This window comes from Microcebus murinus, chromosome 13, assembly GCF_040939455.1.
Source record: "Microcebus murinus isolate Inina chromosome 13, M.murinus_Inina_mat1.0, whole genome shotgun sequence".
In the NCBI taxonomy this organism is placed as follows: Eukaryota; Metazoa; Chordata; class Mammalia; order Primates; family Cheirogaleidae; genus Microcebus; species Microcebus murinus.
Genome location: NC_134116.1, coordinates 16,549,167 through 16,567,333, shown reverse-complemented (window position 1 = coordinate 16,567,333; position 18,167 = coordinate 16,549,167). Strand labels below are relative to the sequence as shown.

The window sequence follows — 18,167 nt, the reverse complement described above, 5'->3', positions numbered from 1 at the left end:
ACTACCACACATTTAAGCTTCTCTATCTTTGGTATCAGTTTCCAGAAACTTTCTGAAAAATTTATCTTTTGTATGAATGGCTCTTAGAAATAATTTTATAATTTACAAATGAATTAAAAACCAGATACATATATACTATATAAATATTAATATACAAATTTATGAATTAGAACAGAGAAAAAGTTAGTAAAAGAACATAAAATGTCTTCAGTTTGTCACCATTCTCTGAGAATACTCCATTCTAGGAGGCTAATAAATGTATGAGTTCACTTAATAGAAAAATTTGCAGTCTCATGATAGTTTTTCCATTATTTCACAAGAGCAATCTTTAGAAGTAGTGAGAAGTCCTATTATATCCCCTAAATGATATAACTCACATGTTAAATCTATCAACATTTAATACTCTCTTCAAAAATCCCTTCTGATGTCTTTGAAATCCATTCAGAATAGGGAGTAGTTACTTTAAGGGAAGATATGTCAAAATTAATAAAACGATACTTTATGAAACTTTAGAGCTGTCTTAGAGAAAAGTCACAAATCTTAATTTTTAATTTCCTTCAGGAAAAATATGACCGCTGATAAATTGTCATCCTAGGTATGTGCAAATTCAGACAGATTTAACTGCTGACTTTAGAACACAAAGCATCATTACATGCAGGACCACAACAGCGTGGTAGGAGCGACCCCCTCCCATCCCCTCCCACTCCCGTCAGCAATTCACGGTCTCATGGAATGGCCATGTGGAAGAGTTCACATGGTGCCGAACTCACTACCAGGCCACTCGGGTACAACCTGCCCCGATCCCGGGGACCCCATGTCTCTTGGGAGTTTTACATTCATCGGAGGTGGCATGACCCCTACCCCAGACAGAGAGATGAAGTGAATTATTGCTAAGTTAACTTTCAGTCTCAGGAAGAAAAGCTACCAACGCTATTCTCAGTGCTCGAATCTATTCTATTCGGTTGTCCCCAAACTCTCAGACATATTGGAAAACGCATGTGTCACAGGAAGAAGTGGTGGTTTTACCTTGGTATGATGAAATAACAACAAGAGAAGGGGTGGGGTTCAGTGTCACCACACCCTGAATGAGCACTGTCACATTCTGAGGCCATGCGGGTCACCCTTCTGCTGTGCCTTAGAGAAGTCAAAGGTTTGAGAGAGCAGGTGCTCCAGGACACAGCCGGAGCAGGAGGGGACGGAGGAATGACAGTGAATGAAAAATCTCCAAGGCCCTTTCCAATCCACCCCTGGAAACTACAGAGGGATGGCTGGGCTATAAATCCACAGAATATCAAAACAGCACAGCCTGTCCTAGAATAGTTTGCAATCCTACAATTCTGTTGTAAATACAATAGCAAAAATCACAGCTGCTTTAGTACGTCTGCCACTGCTTCTGCTCTCACCACCCAGCAGGACAGTCCTGTGTGGGCGCTGATGTCAGAACTTTGCACCATGGAAAAAGCAATGGCGTTTATGTGCCTTCTCACCCACATCCCTGCAAAGTGATAAACTTACACAGATGGTCATTTCCCATCTGTTAAGACATTGCTCCACAGGACAAAACATGGCAGAGGTGGAAAATTAAGGAGACAAACATAATGCTTACTTTCTCTGAAGGCTTTACAGTAGCCAAGGAAAGACAGCAAGAAGAACAGGGCACACAGGAGGTCTGCGCGGCCGACAACACCAGCAACCTTAGAAAAAGGGGAAGAAAAAAAAGAATTACATAAAAACATTTAAGCACATCTTAAACTTCAGAAATAGAAAACATTCTTTAGGTATAGAAAACAAGAAACTTCCTAGACCCTGCCACCTATGACAATAATCTGTGTAGCTGTGCAACAACCCTGAGGTGTTATCTTATAATTGGTTCTCTCTTCCCTTTTTCGGTGTAGGACTTGATTCAACCGTTTCCAGGAGAAAGCCAGATTGAATTGGACCTACCGATAGCTAGTCTGTGGGCTGGGCACCGACGGGGACACACGTGTGCAGGAAAAGCTGTGTTTTTTAACATGCGGCACCCAAGAGCTCCGCAGACAAGCTTCTGATGTCCCCAGAGTGGATTTTCAAATGGAAAATGTTATCAGCTCAAAGGGCATGATATTTAAAAAATAAAATTTGACTGGAAACAGGATGGACATAAAAGTAGGAAAGAAGTGTTAAAAGCCATCTTGCGGACAGAAAAAGACACAGGAATAATCGCTCAAAGCTGCCTCTGCTGTCTTTTCCTCCTTTCAGACCAAAATTGATTAAGTGGGTTAGCCTGAAAAGCCGATGCTTCAAAAGTGATTAACCACTAGGATGAAAAGAGAATAACACTTGTACCATTTCTTTCCCCCCATTTTCCACAGGACTCTGCCCTTCTCTTCTTTCCCTTAGTGAGAATGAAGCAGTGTGAACTTTGTGTTTCTTCCTTGCAGGCTGACTGCTCCAGTAACTGCTCTCCAAACGTTTGATGGTGATGAAAGACACAGAATTCCATGCACGAGGACTGGTCTAGGGTAGGTGGATCCTTTACTAACCAGCGCCTGAATGTTGACATACATCAAAGCTTTTGCTGTGATTCTCTACGTAGTGCTGTAAAGGTTGGCAGGTTAATCCTTTCTCAAAGGGAAGATATGTGATATGTGAGTTGCAGAATAAAAGACTACTTTCTAAATCTTGATAAGAAGATATACAGTAAGTATAAAATTACTATATTTACATATGCTTCCCAAGTGCATGTACAAGCAATAGCTGAGAAAGCATGCCTTTTTAGGAGCCGTTTGCCCCTACACTACACCGGGTATCTATGACATGCCGAGGTCTATTAGCCACCGTAATTGTGACCTCCTGATGGAGTGCACGTGGCAGCCCACGGTGTCATGCAATGACTAGGAAGGCTGAATAAGCCGATAAATCCAACCTGTGAATACCACACACATAAAAAACCTACCAGGAAGGAACCTACAGACAAAACAAAGGCTTAACAGATCCGGAACAAGTATGCCAGCATGCTGGAGGGTTAAACAATCCAATTACTTTAGGAGTGAAATGAATATGCAATGAAGAGTTCTGCAGCACTCAGGGCTGTGAACCCAATCAGGGACACAGTAAAACAATCAGAGGTGCGGCTACACAGAAGACAGCCTGGCACGTGGTGGGTGCGGCGCACTGTCACTCCCACTGGTGAATCCCGTGGGGGGTTTCTAGAAACAGGAGCAGCAGAAAGGAAACGGATAAAGGACACAGAAGCTCGGGGGAGGCAGGGTGTGGTCTCTGCAGCCAGCTGGCAAGTGAGGCGGCGGCTACGGTGCCCGGAGGAGGACCGGAACCCAAGCCCCTGGGAGAAGAGAGTAACGAAAGCCAATAATCCGGGGAAGCCTGCCCAAAGGGACCACAGAGCAATGGGGTCTGAGGATGCCTGGGAAGGGAGTTTCAGAGACCTGGGAAATGGAGTGAGCGAAGGGGAAGGAAACTGCTTGGATAAACACTAGGGATGAAGGCCAAGAGGACCGGTCCATCTAAGCCACTTGTTGCCTTCATAGCTGAGGCCTGTGTAAAGAATCGCATGAAAACGAACTTTAAACATCATAAACTTATTTATTTATTTTTTTTTTTTTGAGACAGAGTCTCACTTTGTTGTCCAGGCTAGAGTGAGTGCCGTGGCGTCAGCCTAGCTCACAGCAACCTCAAACTCCTGGGCTCCAGTGATCCTCCTGCCTCAGCCTCCCGAGTAGCTGGGACTACAGGCATGTGCCACTATTCCCGGCTAATTTTTTATATATATATATATATCAGTTGGCCAATTAATTTCTTTCTGTTTATAGTAGAGACGGGGTCTCGCTCTTGCTCAGGCTGGTTTTGAACTCCTGACCTTGAGCAATCCGCCCGCCTCGGCCTCCCAAGAGCTAGGATTACAGGCGTGAGCCACAGCGCCCGGCCTTCATAAACTTATTTTTAAAGAAATGTTTTTCTTTTTGTTAATTGTTGAAGACAATTCCAGGACTTTAAGTAATGTACTTTATATGGTCTTATATAAAGAAAAACAAAAATTTTAAAGTATGGTAAATGTTTTAAAGCAAGAGGGTATTTTGTAAAAACAAAAAAGTAAAAATTCACTTACAATGAATTTTTGGCATAGTAATTAGAGATTTCATAGAAAAAAAATGTTAAAAGACTATCCCAAAAGGGACTATATCCAATCATTTGTCTAAGAATGAACATAAGCAAGAAGAGATTTTGTTTTCCTTTTCTGATACTTGCATAATATGTATTTTCAGGCAAACTTCTCTGCGAACACTATTTTTTTCTTACAAATAACATGAAGTACTCCTGTCAGGGTTTTCTGAAGAAATAACTGCAATCCCCCTGAATCCACAAAGCAGGTGGCACCGCTGTTTCCCCACTAGGAACAACCTGCCCAGGGGCCGTAAGAAAGAAGGGGAGGTCTGAGTTTCTCTCTGATACTGGAATCCTAGCAACTTGAAATCTTCCCCAAGGTTTTGAGGAAAACAAACAGTAAAACCCACATAGGGGCACCCTGTCCTCAGACCAGGGGCTGCGCAGGCCTCCCTAGCTGTCCCCTCTCCAGCGGTAACTGGTGTGTCAGAGGCCTTGTGTGTCTACAAACAGATCTAGGGTGGCACATCTGAAAAAGAGAGACTCTCTTATCAGCTAGGGAGCAAATCACACCAACTGTAACTGCTGCACTACCGGTTGGAGACCAGGGGTGGCAAGCCTTTAGGGTGACTGACTGAGTCATCCTCGCTTGCCCAGGCTGTCCGGGTTTTGAAACAGAAAGTCCTGGGAATATTGGATGCCAGGTCGCCCTAGAAGACTGGAAGATTTAGGTGCTTATTTGCAGCGGGCAACATCACTTTCAATGTCAACGTTGAGGAGTAGTAAAGACACAGAACACACAGGTGTTAATATAAAGAAATTTGTGTCACTAAACCTACAGGGGCCTACACTGCCCTACTTTCTCTTAATAAATGTAAACAGAGGCACACTTACTACCCAAGCCCCCACTGTCGTCATCCTGCAAGGGATCAACACACAGTCTGGGGACACCGTGCCCAGGTGGTCACTCAGGCCTCTGGCCCGGCCCCCCAGAGAGCTGGGCTGCCTCTTCAGAGCTGGCCAGGACACCTGTTTGCCTGGGTATCCCACTCTCTGCACATTTTTCAAGCTGGAATTTTTAAATGCAGAATGGGAGACAACAGGAGAATGCAGATAAGAGGAAACTGAAAGCTATTTGACAAAACAATCACTGAAAGATGAACATATAAAATATCCATCTATTTTTAAATTATTCATAACTCTTTTTTAAAAATCTGAGTTTGAATGACTGTCATGGAATGGAGAGGGGGAGATGAAGAGATTTTTTTCAAATATTTCCTTCTCTCTTATAGCTAGGCCTGCCTCAGTTTCCTTTTAAAGATCTGGAATGTGGACTTTGAAGATGAACATGTTCTCAGATTGCACTTTATCTGGAGTGTGTGTGTGTGTGTGTGTGTGTGTGTGTGTGGTATGTGTCAGCACATCCAGTTATACTTGTTGGCACCTAAAATTTTTCATGTATCAAGTTTGCACTATTTAAAATGAGAATTTTAGAAAACTTTCTTTGCCTAAAAATTCAAATATTTTATTTTGCTTTGAAGATCATGCTAAATTAGACAAGAAGCAAAACAGTGGATTAGTTCTTTCCTAGGGAAATCAGTATACTCAGTCCCTTATTTATGATCAACGTGTATACTATTTCTGGGTCCCAACAAACATTTAGACCATGGAGAACTCAGACTCAAACAAAGTCAAATTTGGTTAAAGTTAAGTATAGATAAAATTTTACAACAGCAGTCCCAGCATATTAAGCCCTAAGTCCTCTGAATTTGCTTTAGTAAAAATAAAATATTAGGAGCAGGCTGTGATAGCAGCTCCACAAAACTCTTGATACCAAAGAACAATTTAATAAAATCAGATGCTAAAAACAGGAATTCTGCTCATCATTTTGGCACTTACACTTCAAGAAGCTCAATACAATTGGTTAAACGTAGGTATATAAATCCATATTAAATGCAGAAGTCAACTGTGAGAGACATATTAATCATAAAGTATATGCAGTATTTGATGACCAGGTACTTCAAGCTCACAGAATGAATGATTCAAATCAAATATTTTACCTCGGCAAACATGCTGACTTACATTTTCAAGGGTTCACAGGGGTGGAGGTGAGTTAGTTCCTGAAAACCTCACCAATATCTAGTTAAATCCCAACACAGTCTGTACCACATCCACGCAGCAGCAGCTCCATGGAAGGGAGACAGGTGAGGCAGCTGTCAGGAGCTGCCCAATCACCTGGGCCACATCTGTCCAGGGGAAGAGGATGACACAAGGAGAGAGGAAGAGGAAGGTGGGGAGACTTCAGGAACAGTTCCCCAGGAGGAGCCTGGGGAGCCCAGAGTGTGAGTCCTATCCTGCACTCACTTGCTACTCGCCCTGGACAAATCCTTCGTTTATCCTCCTAGGCCATTTCCTCATTGATAAGTGGGAACTGTCATACTAGCCCAACTGACATCGCAGCATTTTTGTGACAGTCATATTAAGTATAAGAATGTATTCTGTAAATCAATGAGTTGTAAGCTAACAGAAAAACAGCATCAGACCCTTCCCTGAAGAATGGTTCGTAGCCTCTGGCCTTTAGTCTTCAAGGCCAGGCAATACTTGACGCTCACACGTTACCAGCCAGCGTGAGTCACAGAGGCTGAACAGGAGTGTGACCAGAGATCACACCACACCTTATCATGAAGACTCCACCAATACGGCGCTCTGCATCGTTTTTTTCACGAGAGATGTCTCTGACCCAGACATCATGGTTCCGCATGTCTGGTGGGGCGTTTATGCAGCGTGCTTTCTATTTATAGAGTATGCCTCGGAGAAGGCTTTCTCCGGCTCTAGAAGCAAGGTGAGCACCCAAAGGGCGCCTGCTTTAGGAAAGGAGACGGCATAGGGATGTCTTGTCCCTTCCCACGTGCACGCAGACGATACTTACGCACTCGGTGTGCACGGGATGGACAGCGAAGAGCAGCGCGGCCAGCAGGGACGCCCTGGGGGCCAGGTGCACCCTCCGGCCTCTGCTGGTGAACTGCAGGCCGCCGAACAGCACGGAGAAGACGTCCACCATGAGGACAGAGACGCCGCCGTGCAGGAGGATGTTGACCACGTGAAAACCCACGGGGTGGAAGCCTCCCGACAGGTAGTAGTTAATCCTGCAGCAAACACAGGGTGCTCAGGCCGGATGCGCAGTGGCACGCGGAGAGGAACAGCAACGGTCTGAAGGAGAAGGCTTGTGCGTGAAAATATTAAAAGGAGAGGAGGAGGATGGTGTGCCAGGTTGGTAAAAATAGCACCGAGATAAATAATGCCTGTCAAGCCAAGAAGGTTGAAGAAAAGGTGGAGACGTAATTAACTGCAGAGGGACAAATGGACCAAACGGACGTGGCCAAGGGGAGCGGCGAGGAGGACGCTTGCCAAGGAAAATCGAAAGGAAAGCTAGTCAAATTTTTAAGTGCAAAAAAGGCAAACTACATTCCAAGAAGATACAATATAACACATATTATATTATATTGCTGTTTAGTATGTTATATACTGCGCCCTCCCGGCTACCCCACAGGGACCTGGATTTATGAGAGTCGTGCAATTTGCTTATCCACCCAAAAAAGCTCTCCTTAGCGGCACACCCACCGCCTTCCACCCAATAGGTGCCTTCCCCTAGATTCTTATTCTGTTTCTCAACTGCATACATCATTTCCACGTGTGCGTGGAAGGTCTATGCACAAGTATTTAAATGCACCAGAGAAACAGGTGTGAATGAAAACCTTTGTAAGGTGAATAAAGCAATTTAATGCAAACAGTTCCCTGATTAATGGAGGCGGGGATTGTATTTTTGTTTTTGAGACAGAGTCTCTTTCTGTTGCCCAGGCTAGAGTGCAATGGTGTCACCATGGCTCACTGCAACTTCAAACTCCTGGGCTCAAAGTGATTCTCTTGCCTCAGCCTCCCTAGTAGCTGGGACTAGAGGCGTGCGCCACCATGCCTCTCTAAATTTTTTCATTTTATTAAGAGATGGGGTCTTGCTGTGTTGCCCAGGCTGGTCTTGAACTCCTGGCCTCAAGTGATCCACTTGCAGTGGCCTCCCAAAGTGCTGAGATTACAGGTGTGAGCCACCAAGCCTGGCCTCAGGGGAACTGTCTTTAAGCTTCATTTTATTTTTGCATATTGACTTGGTAATAATAGGAAGATTTATCTATTATTTGTTTTCATGTAGTCAAAAAAATCACAGTTTCATTAGATGCCACACGCTTCTTTGATTCATACCGTTCCCTGGGTGTTAACCAGCAAATGGCCGAACCTCCAAGAATGAGAAAAATATAGAATGCATCATCCTTGCGACAGGACCACAATGGGTGGTTCCTTAGGCACAGTCTGGATCCTCCTGTGACCTCCCTCCTAGTAGCTGGGATTAGCTGCACTTCCCAGAGACCCGAGTCTGTGAGTGGCGCGTACCTCCCCAGAAGACGCTGACAGGACTCCCAGCCCTCAGCACCCAGTGGCACACAACCGCGGCCAGCCCCCATGCTCTGCGTGGTCACGCCTCACCTGAAAGTCAGGACGGTGAGAGGCCGGTAGGACTTGTGGCTGGTGTTGCTGCTTAGTCTGCTGCCCCAGAAGTCGTGGCGCCACAGGTCCCCAAGGGGCGTTTCTGCTTGAAGGTCCTGCAAGGACACACCAGGGGACACTCTGGACAAGGGAGTCACGACTCCTCCCTCAGCTCTGTACCGACGCCCTCACAGAGCCCTCTTCTCGAAAGTTCCTCAGCGCTCTCGAATCTGCCCTCTCTCTCCACCTCTCCCGCTGCCGGCCTGGGCCACCCTGGGCTCCGCTATCTCTCCCCCAGGCTGCAGGCCTAGCGGGGTCACCGTGCCCTCTTACACGGTCTCTGAGTTGACTGTTTCAAACTGCACAGTGGCTCACCCCACCCTCTGAGGACAGAGCCCACACCTGATGGGGCAGCCACAGCCTGGGGTGCTCTGGCTCCCACCAAACTCGACACTGTGTCCTGCTGTGGCTCCCGTGAGCTCCCGTCCCAAAGGCTCTGCAGGTCTCCCCTGAACAGTCACCGTCAACTCTTCACAACTCGATTCCTCCCAACATTCATATCTCAGCCATTGAGATCTGCCCTTTCTAAGCGGATCCTGCCCCCTCTTCTGTGGGTCTGGGGCACTGTGCCCCTGTCCCCATACTGTGTGGCATACTGGGACTTACAATCACATGATCACTATCCAACCATGGCACTAGACCAGGGCTCTACAACGCCTGGACCCCATCCGAGTTTGCTGGGAGTATATGGAAGATGCTTAATACACGATGAATGAATGAATGGGCCATATAGCTAAATAAGATTACTAACCTCTCATAGACAATAAATAAGGTAATTTACCAAAAATGTCCCCGTTAAAACATAAATATGGATAAACCTATATATTTTTTTAAGTTTTCCATTTCTGATTATGGGCTGAGCAGACTGTGAAATTCAGGAAAAAACTTCCACATAATTTTTAAACATAAAAATCACTAAATATGAAAAACCTATCTTACTACTGAGGTAATTTAATTTGATACTGCACTACAGATGCTTAAAAATGCATCTTTCTTTTACATTTGTACTATGAAACTAGAAGGCTTAAACTGTATCTAACAAGCAAAATGGCAAACAAGGTACTACGGAGTGAGTAACAAAACTGATGATTAATTTTCTCTTTAAAGCATAATTAAACAGGGATGTTTTAGGATGTTTTAGAAATTATGATGCGCTAATCATTGCCTGGTGTATCAGTCGAGATTTTTTATTGCAGTAACCAAACAAATTCTGATTCATTGAAGCAAAAAAAGAAATGATTTACAGGGGAGTGTAAGCCTCATAGACACACCATGTGGGCTGGAAAACCAGAAAACAGCGGTACAGCCACAACCACGAGTCACGCCCCGGACACCTTGCCAAGACTAGGCAGCTGTGTCCCGACCCTACTTCTTTGTATGACTAGCTCCTGACTCCAACAGGTGGGCACACCTCAAAGGAATAGCTTCCTAATCAAATGGTCTTCGAGCAATAAGAATGCCCCACATGGAAGAAGTGGGTCACATGATGGGTGGCCCCAAAGAACAACAAATATCCACAGCACAACTTGGAGTTCAGTATTTGCTACTGAAGTGCTTGCTGACTCAAGGGAAAGGCTTGAGCAGAGGTGACAGATGCAAAGCTGGCCACCTGATTCCCACAGTAAGGGGGGCTTTCATTTCCATTAGTGACCAGCTGCATAAGTCTTGAGTACACTGACCACCCTGCCCCCACAAGAGCCGGTTATTTCGTGTCATGCAATGCACCTGCTGACTTAGTGGATGCAGCGACAAATAGGAAGTCTAACTTCTTTTGCATTGTCACACAGGTACTCCTTCAGTTGTGAAAGGGTTGGGCGGAGGATCTTTCCCTCCTTTTGAAAAGAAAATGAACACCAACGAAGCTCTAAATATTTGATTAGGTGTAGCCTACGCACAGCGGGGTGTGCTACGGAAAGAAAGGTCAATTTTTCCTCGTAATGATTTATGGAAAAGATGCATTGTGTCTGAAATTCCTCCTCACTCCACTGTCTCAAAGAGGACCATCATCTCAGGGAACAAAAAAGGCAACTCAACACGACCGGGAAGCATCTGGAAAACGGTCTCTAACATCACTAAAATCCAGTAACAGCCTGTTTCACATTACTGTGGGCACGGAGCCAGTGAACGGAGGAGGGCCTTTCATTAGACAGGAACGGAAAAAGGGAGGGCTAGCAAGTTAACAAAAGGGGCACAGTGTGATGCTCCAGAAAACACTGCCAAGGCAGTGCTCGGCGGAGCCCCAAACGGCTTCATCTGCCTCACCTCACACACAAGGGCTGAGATCACACCCAGACGCCAGCCCCCCCTCCCCCGCACAACAAGGCTCGTGTTTTTGTTCTGCCTGGCTGACCAACAGTTTCAACACAGGTTCTGAATTAACGTTTTCTATATATCTTCCACTTTATAAAAGTCAAGAAACTCTCACCAAAATGAATAGCAGGATTTAAAAAATAAAGTTGTACCCTGTGAGAAAGGCAATTGTGTGGCTATGAAGCCACACAATTTGACATAGTCGCTTTAGAGCTACTTAGTTCTTTTAAACATGGTTAAAAAAAAAAGAAGTGAAATGGAATCATCTGCAGTCACTGCTGGGTGAACCCTGAAGACAATTAAAAACGACAAACTTGAAGTAATGGAATCTGTGACTTCAACAGTGTTGTTACAAAGAGTTGCTACAATTGCATCTACTAGACAGCTAGATTGGTGTATTTTCTCAAGTCCTCTTCATTGGTTAAGGAACACACAGAAAATAGCTGCTGAGCAATTAGAATCTCAGCAGAGTAACTAGATTACTAATTACTAGGAACCAGTAACTCTTTCATTAAAAGGATTTGTTCTATAAAATTTGGATTCAGACAAAAGGCTGCACTTAAGGAGCTAGAAGGCTCTAACTCTAGGTTGTGAGTGAAAAAGAACATCATTTCCCCTGCACCAATACACGGCAGCCACTGGTGAGCAAAAACTGAGTGAGATTTTGCAAGTTCAGCAAATATGAATCTCCAAACGTGAACTGAGCAGGAGCCGCAGCACCCCGGGCAGCACATTCCCCCTGCCCCAGCTGCTGTCAGCAGGCTGTCCTGGTCCTCTCAGTGAAGGACAAGGCAGCAGCCAGCTTGCTGCGTGCTGCTGAGAATGCATCCTTCAGCAGGTGATCGGACCCGCCCATCACTGCAGCAAATGCATGATTTTTTTTTTTTTTAACAATTCTGGAAAATGTTCACAACACCTGAAATACTTAATCTGCAATGCCCTGCAATACCCTTCCTGGCAATCTTAGCAGACCCGCCTCTCTGATACACGTGTGGACTGGGGCCTCATGAAGGTACAGCCTGAGTATAGGCAGGGGCTGGAGACCTTGCTGCCAGCAATGAGAGAGGCACTAAAATAAAGCTACGATACCAAACAGGTGGAAAATCTAGAGGACAACCGGGGCCCGGGCAAATGCTTGACCTAAGTTTCACAGAGAAGAACGCGGCACGAACTCAGATGATTACAGAGACGCAGGCAAGTGGTTAACAGCAGTTTACTAGAAAAGCGTGAAGATACGAACCTTATTGTTAACAATCGCTTCAGAGTCGTCAAAGACAAAATCTCCATCGTAGCTCCGTGCGAAACACACGAGGGAAACAAATCCCACGACTAACTTAGCCCAGAAAGGAGGAAGAACAGAAGACGGAAGGATGTGAACCAAATCGGCGTCCAGCTCGGCCATTCTGAGAACTGCAGGCGGGCGGCCCCCTGCTCTGGCATCATGCTGGTTAGAGACCTGCAGGAACAACGAGGTCACATCAACATGCATCGACCTGTTAGCAGGAATGTTTCTGCAGTGGACATATTTACTGTAAGTAAATCAGAGCAAGACAGTCGGTGCTGCCATTTTATAGGATGTGATCGTTAAAAAGTTTTAAGTTGCAGTTTCCAAATTCCAGTGGGCAGAAAAGTCACCTGGGACCCATGCAGATGCCAGGGCCCTATCTCACAACCTATACTGAATTGGACGCCCTCACCTTGTCCAGAAGATGCTGGACAACCCTTTAGAAACACTGATTTAATGGAATCCTATATTTATAAACCCCATAAGGCAAATCATTTTTAGTTGTCCTTGAACTGGTTCACAAAGCTTAAAAAAAAAGAAGCTACCATCTTACCTCATCCAGTTAAGAAAAAACAACAAATATTCATTGTTGGGTTTTAGTACACTGTGTGTGTCTGTGTGTGTGTATGTGTGTGTGCTCACACGCACACGTTTGGGGAAGGGATGTACAAAACACAAACCTAATTCCGAAAGAGCTCATCGTCTATTTGTAGAACTCAGGTGCACAGGCCAGTTAGATGAAACTCCAGGAGAGAGAAGAGATCGACAGAGCAGGGCACATGATCGAATGACTGACGGCCAGGTTAGGGGTTTACACACAGAGGACAGATTTTAAAAAATGACTGTTTTGTCCCAGAAAGGCTGAGCTGCATCCTAAGCAAGAGAGGAGGCTATTGCACATGAGGACATGACCTTCAATACTGGTGAAAGAATCGAATATACACTTATTTTGAACTTTTCCTTCAAACGGGCAAAATGTTAACACCAGGAATGTCTGTGTCTCAGCCTTGCCACGTGTTAGTTGTGTGGTCATGTGTGTGGCCCATTCTCTCTGAGCCCACTTTCTGCGGCACTCTGCAAAGCATAAGAACTGTCCAATGGTGAGAGTTGCCCCAACAAATGTCAAACTGCCACCCAAATCACATTTTATCTGTCCCCATTCCTACCACACCCTCATTAGGTGCTTTCTTTGGATGTACCAGGATCGTGTTTGGGTCAGGCTGCTTAGTTCGAATCTTGTGTAAATCTGGACAAGTTACTTAAACTCTCTGGGCCTATTTCCCTACCAGTAAAATGAGGATGATCACACTGTCTACCTTACATAGTTGTCACGAGGGTCAAATGGGATTCCCAGCACTGCCAGGCTTTAATGAATGCTCACAGAAGGTTAGCTATTAACACTAGTACTTTCTCCAGGAGGTTGAAACACAGGCACAGAATGATTTTCTTTAGAAAATCTCCTTTAGTACTGTAAGTCCTCAATTAACGTCACCAATAGGCTCTTGGAACCTGGGACGTTATTTGAAACAGCCTACAGCAGGTCCTCAAATAAGGCTGTTTCATTAAACATCATTTTGTTTACAGGTGAAGTTTCCAAGAACCTACCAGCAATGACATTCAATGAGGGATTACCGTGTTTGGTTTATTGGTACTGAGACTCTTGTCTCCATACCAAGGAAACCGGCCCCCATTCCTTTCCCCTGAGATAGAAGCAAATGCCGGCCCCCTTGATTATAATCAATAAGAAGTCAGCCAGAGGCCATCTGAGGTCACAGGCCTCTTTTCCACAAGCTTGAGTGAAGGTGGAGACAGACCCAACAGGCAACCACGGTTATGCTGTCCCTTTCCAGGGCCGGCGAGGCGGTCCAGATTTACCCTCCAGAGATGGAAGATTCTGCAACTCTTCCACTGCTTGTCCCTCGAGCCTCATAGCCTGACGTAAGGCATGCCCTTGGAAAGTGCTGGGGGAATATTCCAGCTACTATCTGTTGCCTTCTTTTCTTTTCCGATGAAAGAATAAGCCACTGCTCAAATCCAAATTACCACTGCAAACACAATGCAGGTCACCACGCAGCCCCGACCACTGGGCCACTATGTTCACATTTCAGCTAAAGAAATTACTCCTGCTACTTAAAAAAAAAAAATACAAATCAAAAGACTGAATTGTTAGGTAGATACGATGACTTCACAGGGGGAGAATAAAAGTGTTCTCTGATTTAGAAAATTAATGTGAAGGAAAACAAATAATTTACAGCAATTTTAATTGTACATAGAGTCGTGAGCTGACCAAAGGTCACATAACTGGTTTTGATGTCATCTGCTTTAGCCCCAAATATGTGAATATTATTTCACAAAAGTTGGTCATGAGGTTCAAATGGCCTTACAGGTAGAATATTACAACAGGAAATACTTTGTGCTCTTAAATTAGCTACCGTATTTCAGATCACTCATAACAGACTAATCATTTTTGTACTCAAGCAACAGCCCATATACCCATAAGACAGGCCATGGACCCAACTGCTGGAGTGTCCTCCTAGGCCAGGCCAGGCTCTTGGGAAGTCAAAAGGATGGCTGAGTCAACCTCAGGATGATCTCCTCCCCCTCTCCTCCTGCATGGACACCAAGGAATCTACCCCATCCCCTCCTGCCACCCTCCCCACACTATCTCAGTTCTGGCTGGCTCTCTCTTCCTCACGTGACTCCCCTGCTCCTCTATCTCAGGGGCTCCTCCTTCTTTAGTCTCCAAGGTGCCTGCTCTTTTGTTGCCACTGAAAAATACTCATAAATGCCCTTTTCATTTAAGGGATAGACTGTTAACATGTATAGCAGAATAGTGCAGAAAATGCCTTTCACTTTCAAATATTAAAAAAAAAAGCTACAATGTGTTAGAAATGCATGCAAAGTTCTCAGAGTCAAGACAAATCTGGATTTGTTGGCTGCCTGACCTTGAGCTACTTAGTCTTTCTAAGGATCAATTTCCTCACAGGCACAATAGGGTACCACTACTTTCTTCAGGAGGTTGTGGTAAGCATTAAATGAGGTAACGTAGGCAAACAATTAGTTTCCATTACTGTCACATTTTGGAGAAATTAGCTCCTGGTGCCTAGTTCCTGATTGCCTGTCCTGGGAACACCCATGTTGCCATCATCTGTTCCTGCAGATGGGTTTACCAGCCAAGCCCATAAGGGGACCTACTGCAATTGCGAAACAGGCATCCTTCTTTCAGGCAGACCCAGGACACAGGGTTTCCTTGGCCAGGCATGTCTGTGTTGCATAAACTGCATAACCATGCACAGCAACCTTGCTCTCAACTCCCCTTCCATCAATAATAAGTGACCTTTGTTCTGCAATGATCTGAGATAGGCCTGGCACTCAGGTAAAAGAAGCCCTGGCTGCATGAGGTGGTAGACATGGGAGACCAGGCCCTCCACCCTTCTTTATACCCAAGCCATGACATATTAAGAGACATTCTGTTTTTGTCTTGATGGGCACTAGGCCAAACCGTCTTATCCTTCTCTTTCACATGATACCCCAGCCTGGGATCCCCAGCTCCTCCGCCGTGGCTGCAAGGCAAGTTCACCTTGTGGAGTGAGAAGAAGGGAATCCCACCGGGGTCTCAGTCCACGCAGAGTGCACCAGCAGCCATAATAAAAGTGGGATTCTGATTGCTGTCTGACTCTGGGTCAGAACCAACTGGCCCTTCAACAGTAGCTGAATTTGGAACAAAGCAGAGGTCCCTTTATCCCCAATTTCTCAAACTTCTAATATCAAGCCTCTGTTTTCAGGAGGTTAAAACAAATTAGTCATCAGTGCAAAGGTCAAAAACACTTCAAACAGGGACCCTCCAAAAACAAATGGCATTGAGCTGTGAACCATGAGGACCCAGTGACAGCTGACACAGCAGCCTGGACTGCAGTAAACAGAATGATGAGACCAAAATTAAATGATTCACCCTGGAAAAATTAGCAGCAGCCACCTACTGAAGAATATTCTTCCACATGCATGGAAGGGCCTGTTGGCCTCTGCCCGGCCTTTCTACCTCATCAATAGCAATCCATCCACACAGCCAGCCAGCTGCCCTCTGCCACGCTGAGATGTGACAATGCCTCTGGAAATCAGACTAAACAGCATGATCATTTCTGACCCAGTATCTGTGGGCCTGGCAGTAGCCTGGAGACCCTGAGCTGGCAGCTCCTGTCCCAGCCTCCCACCGCAGGGGACCAGGCCATCTCCACCGCCCTCTCCTGTGCAGCTGAGCCAAATGTAGTGAGGGCGCCGTCCCCGTTGTGACCTGCTTCCCATTTTTAAATTCAGTAACTCAGAAGGGCCATGACTGACTATAGCAAAAACGTGTGTGGTTTGACATTCACAGTTCCACTATCCCAAAAAGTTTCCAGCTTGCTAGCTTGTGGCCATTTTCCCATCTCAGTCCGCAGGCAGAGTCACTTTACCCCTCCTCCAGCGGGGACGTACCAGGCACGGACGGGACTGCAGGTAAGGGACAGGCAGGGGACCTAGTCCTTACTACAACTGTTTCCCAAGAAATTCTCCCCATGCATTCGCTCTCCTAGGGAAACAGCAAAGTGTGGGATGACTCATAGTGGCTGGATCGTTCCTCTAACTCCTCCCTTCTTTTGTGTGTGACTAAAAAAAAAAAAAAAAAAGAAAACACACACAGCCCACAGTCACAACATCAACAAGACCAGAAGCCCCGCGGAGTTCACAGGAGGTGAGGAGGTGGCTGCGCCACCTGCTCGGCTTCCCCGAACTCCAAGCCTTCGCCCGGAAGTGGCGGCTGGGTGGCCCCGGGCGCCCGGGCCGCGGGCCCCGCACTCGCGCCGCTCCGCTCGGCAGCCGGGCGTGTAGTAGCGGGCGCTCGCGGCGCTGCGGGGGAGCCGCCTCGTAACCCAGGGCAGGCGGCCAAGCGGCCGGGCAGTGTCCAGCCATCGCCCGCGCCGCGGCCAGCTGGTGCCAGGCGCAGGGCCCCGCGGCCAGGTGGCCGCTCCCGGGAGGCGCGGCGGGCGGAGGGAGCGCCCGCGCGGCCGGAGCGGGCAGGGGCTGGGGTGGTGACCTCGCGCCGGGCTAGGGGGACGCGGGGGCCAGAGCCACGCGCGCGGGCTGGGGGGCGCGCAGCCTCCACGCCGCGCCCTTTGTCCCGTGTGCGGCTCACACCGGGGCGCTAGGGGCCCGCGTCCCCAGTGACCCCGGCCCCGGCCGCAGCCCGGGTCCAGGAGCCAACTCTGGCAGCAGCGTTGCCCCCGGGCCCGGGCAGCCGCGCGGGGCTGGGGCTCGGCGGCAGCGAGGAGCCCGCGCCCGCTCGGAGCCCAACTCCGCTCGCCCCGCAGCGCGCTCGGCCCTGCAGGGGCCGCCCCGCGCGTTACCTGCAAGGAGCCCGAGCCGCGGCCGCATCTCCCTCCCGGGCGCGGAAACTCCGGCGGCTCCCGGCGCCCGCCCGCCCGCGGCCGGCAGGGGAGGGGCCGCCGCGCACCGCCCCCCGCCGCGCCCCCGCCGCGCCGCCGGCCCGCAGCTCCCCACGCGCGCGGCGCTCCCCTCGCGCCCCGCCCCGGCCCGCCCCTCCTCGCGGCCATTGGCTGCTTCTCCCGTCACTTTCCGGCCTCGGCCCCGCCCCTCCTCAGCTCATTGGCGGACGCGCCGGTGACGTCAGGGCAGCGGGCGCTAGTCGGCGGCGAGGAGGCGCAGGGACAGACGGACTCGGCGGGAGGGGAGGAAGCGGCCGCTGGGCGTGGAGCCGAGGCGGGGCCGGGGAGCCTGGCTGCGGGAGCCGGAGCGGGCCCTCCCTCCCCGGCCGCGGTCCGCGAGCGCGGGGCCAGTTTCTGGCCCGCCCGGAGCCTCTCCCGCGCCGCTCCTCGGAGGG

The 18,167-nt window shown here is 47.7% G+C and overlaps 1 protein-coding gene across 3 annotated transcripts in view; it reads right to left on the bottom strand.

Annotated features, from left to right (window-relative positions):
• The window catches only part of TMTC4 (transmembrane O-mannosyltransferase targeting cadherins 4), a 61,940-nt gene extending 44,145 nt beyond the window's left edge, over window positions 1-17,795 (bottom strand). Inside the window, exons 1-5 of one of the 3 annotated variants that reach the window (XM_076009298.1) lie at window positions 17,674-17,795; window positions 12,248-12,463; window positions 8,638-8,753; window positions 7,031-7,247; window positions 1,607-1,694 (exon numbers count right to left, since the gene is read on the bottom strand). In XM_076009298.1, the coding sequence (XP_075865413.1) occupies window positions 1,607-1,694; window positions 7,031-7,247; window positions 8,638-8,753; window positions 12,248-12,409 (583 nt within the window). In that variant the 5' untranslated portion in view covers window positions 12,410-12,463; window positions 17,674-17,795. The remainder of the gene's footprint in view (window positions 1-1,606; window positions 1,695-7,030; window positions 7,248-8,637; window positions 8,754-12,247; window positions 12,464-17,673) is intronic. The other 2 variants (XM_076009296.1, XM_076009297.1) reach the window with 2 other exon arrangements.
• Between the last annotated feature and the right edge of the window lie 372 nt (window positions 17,796-18,167).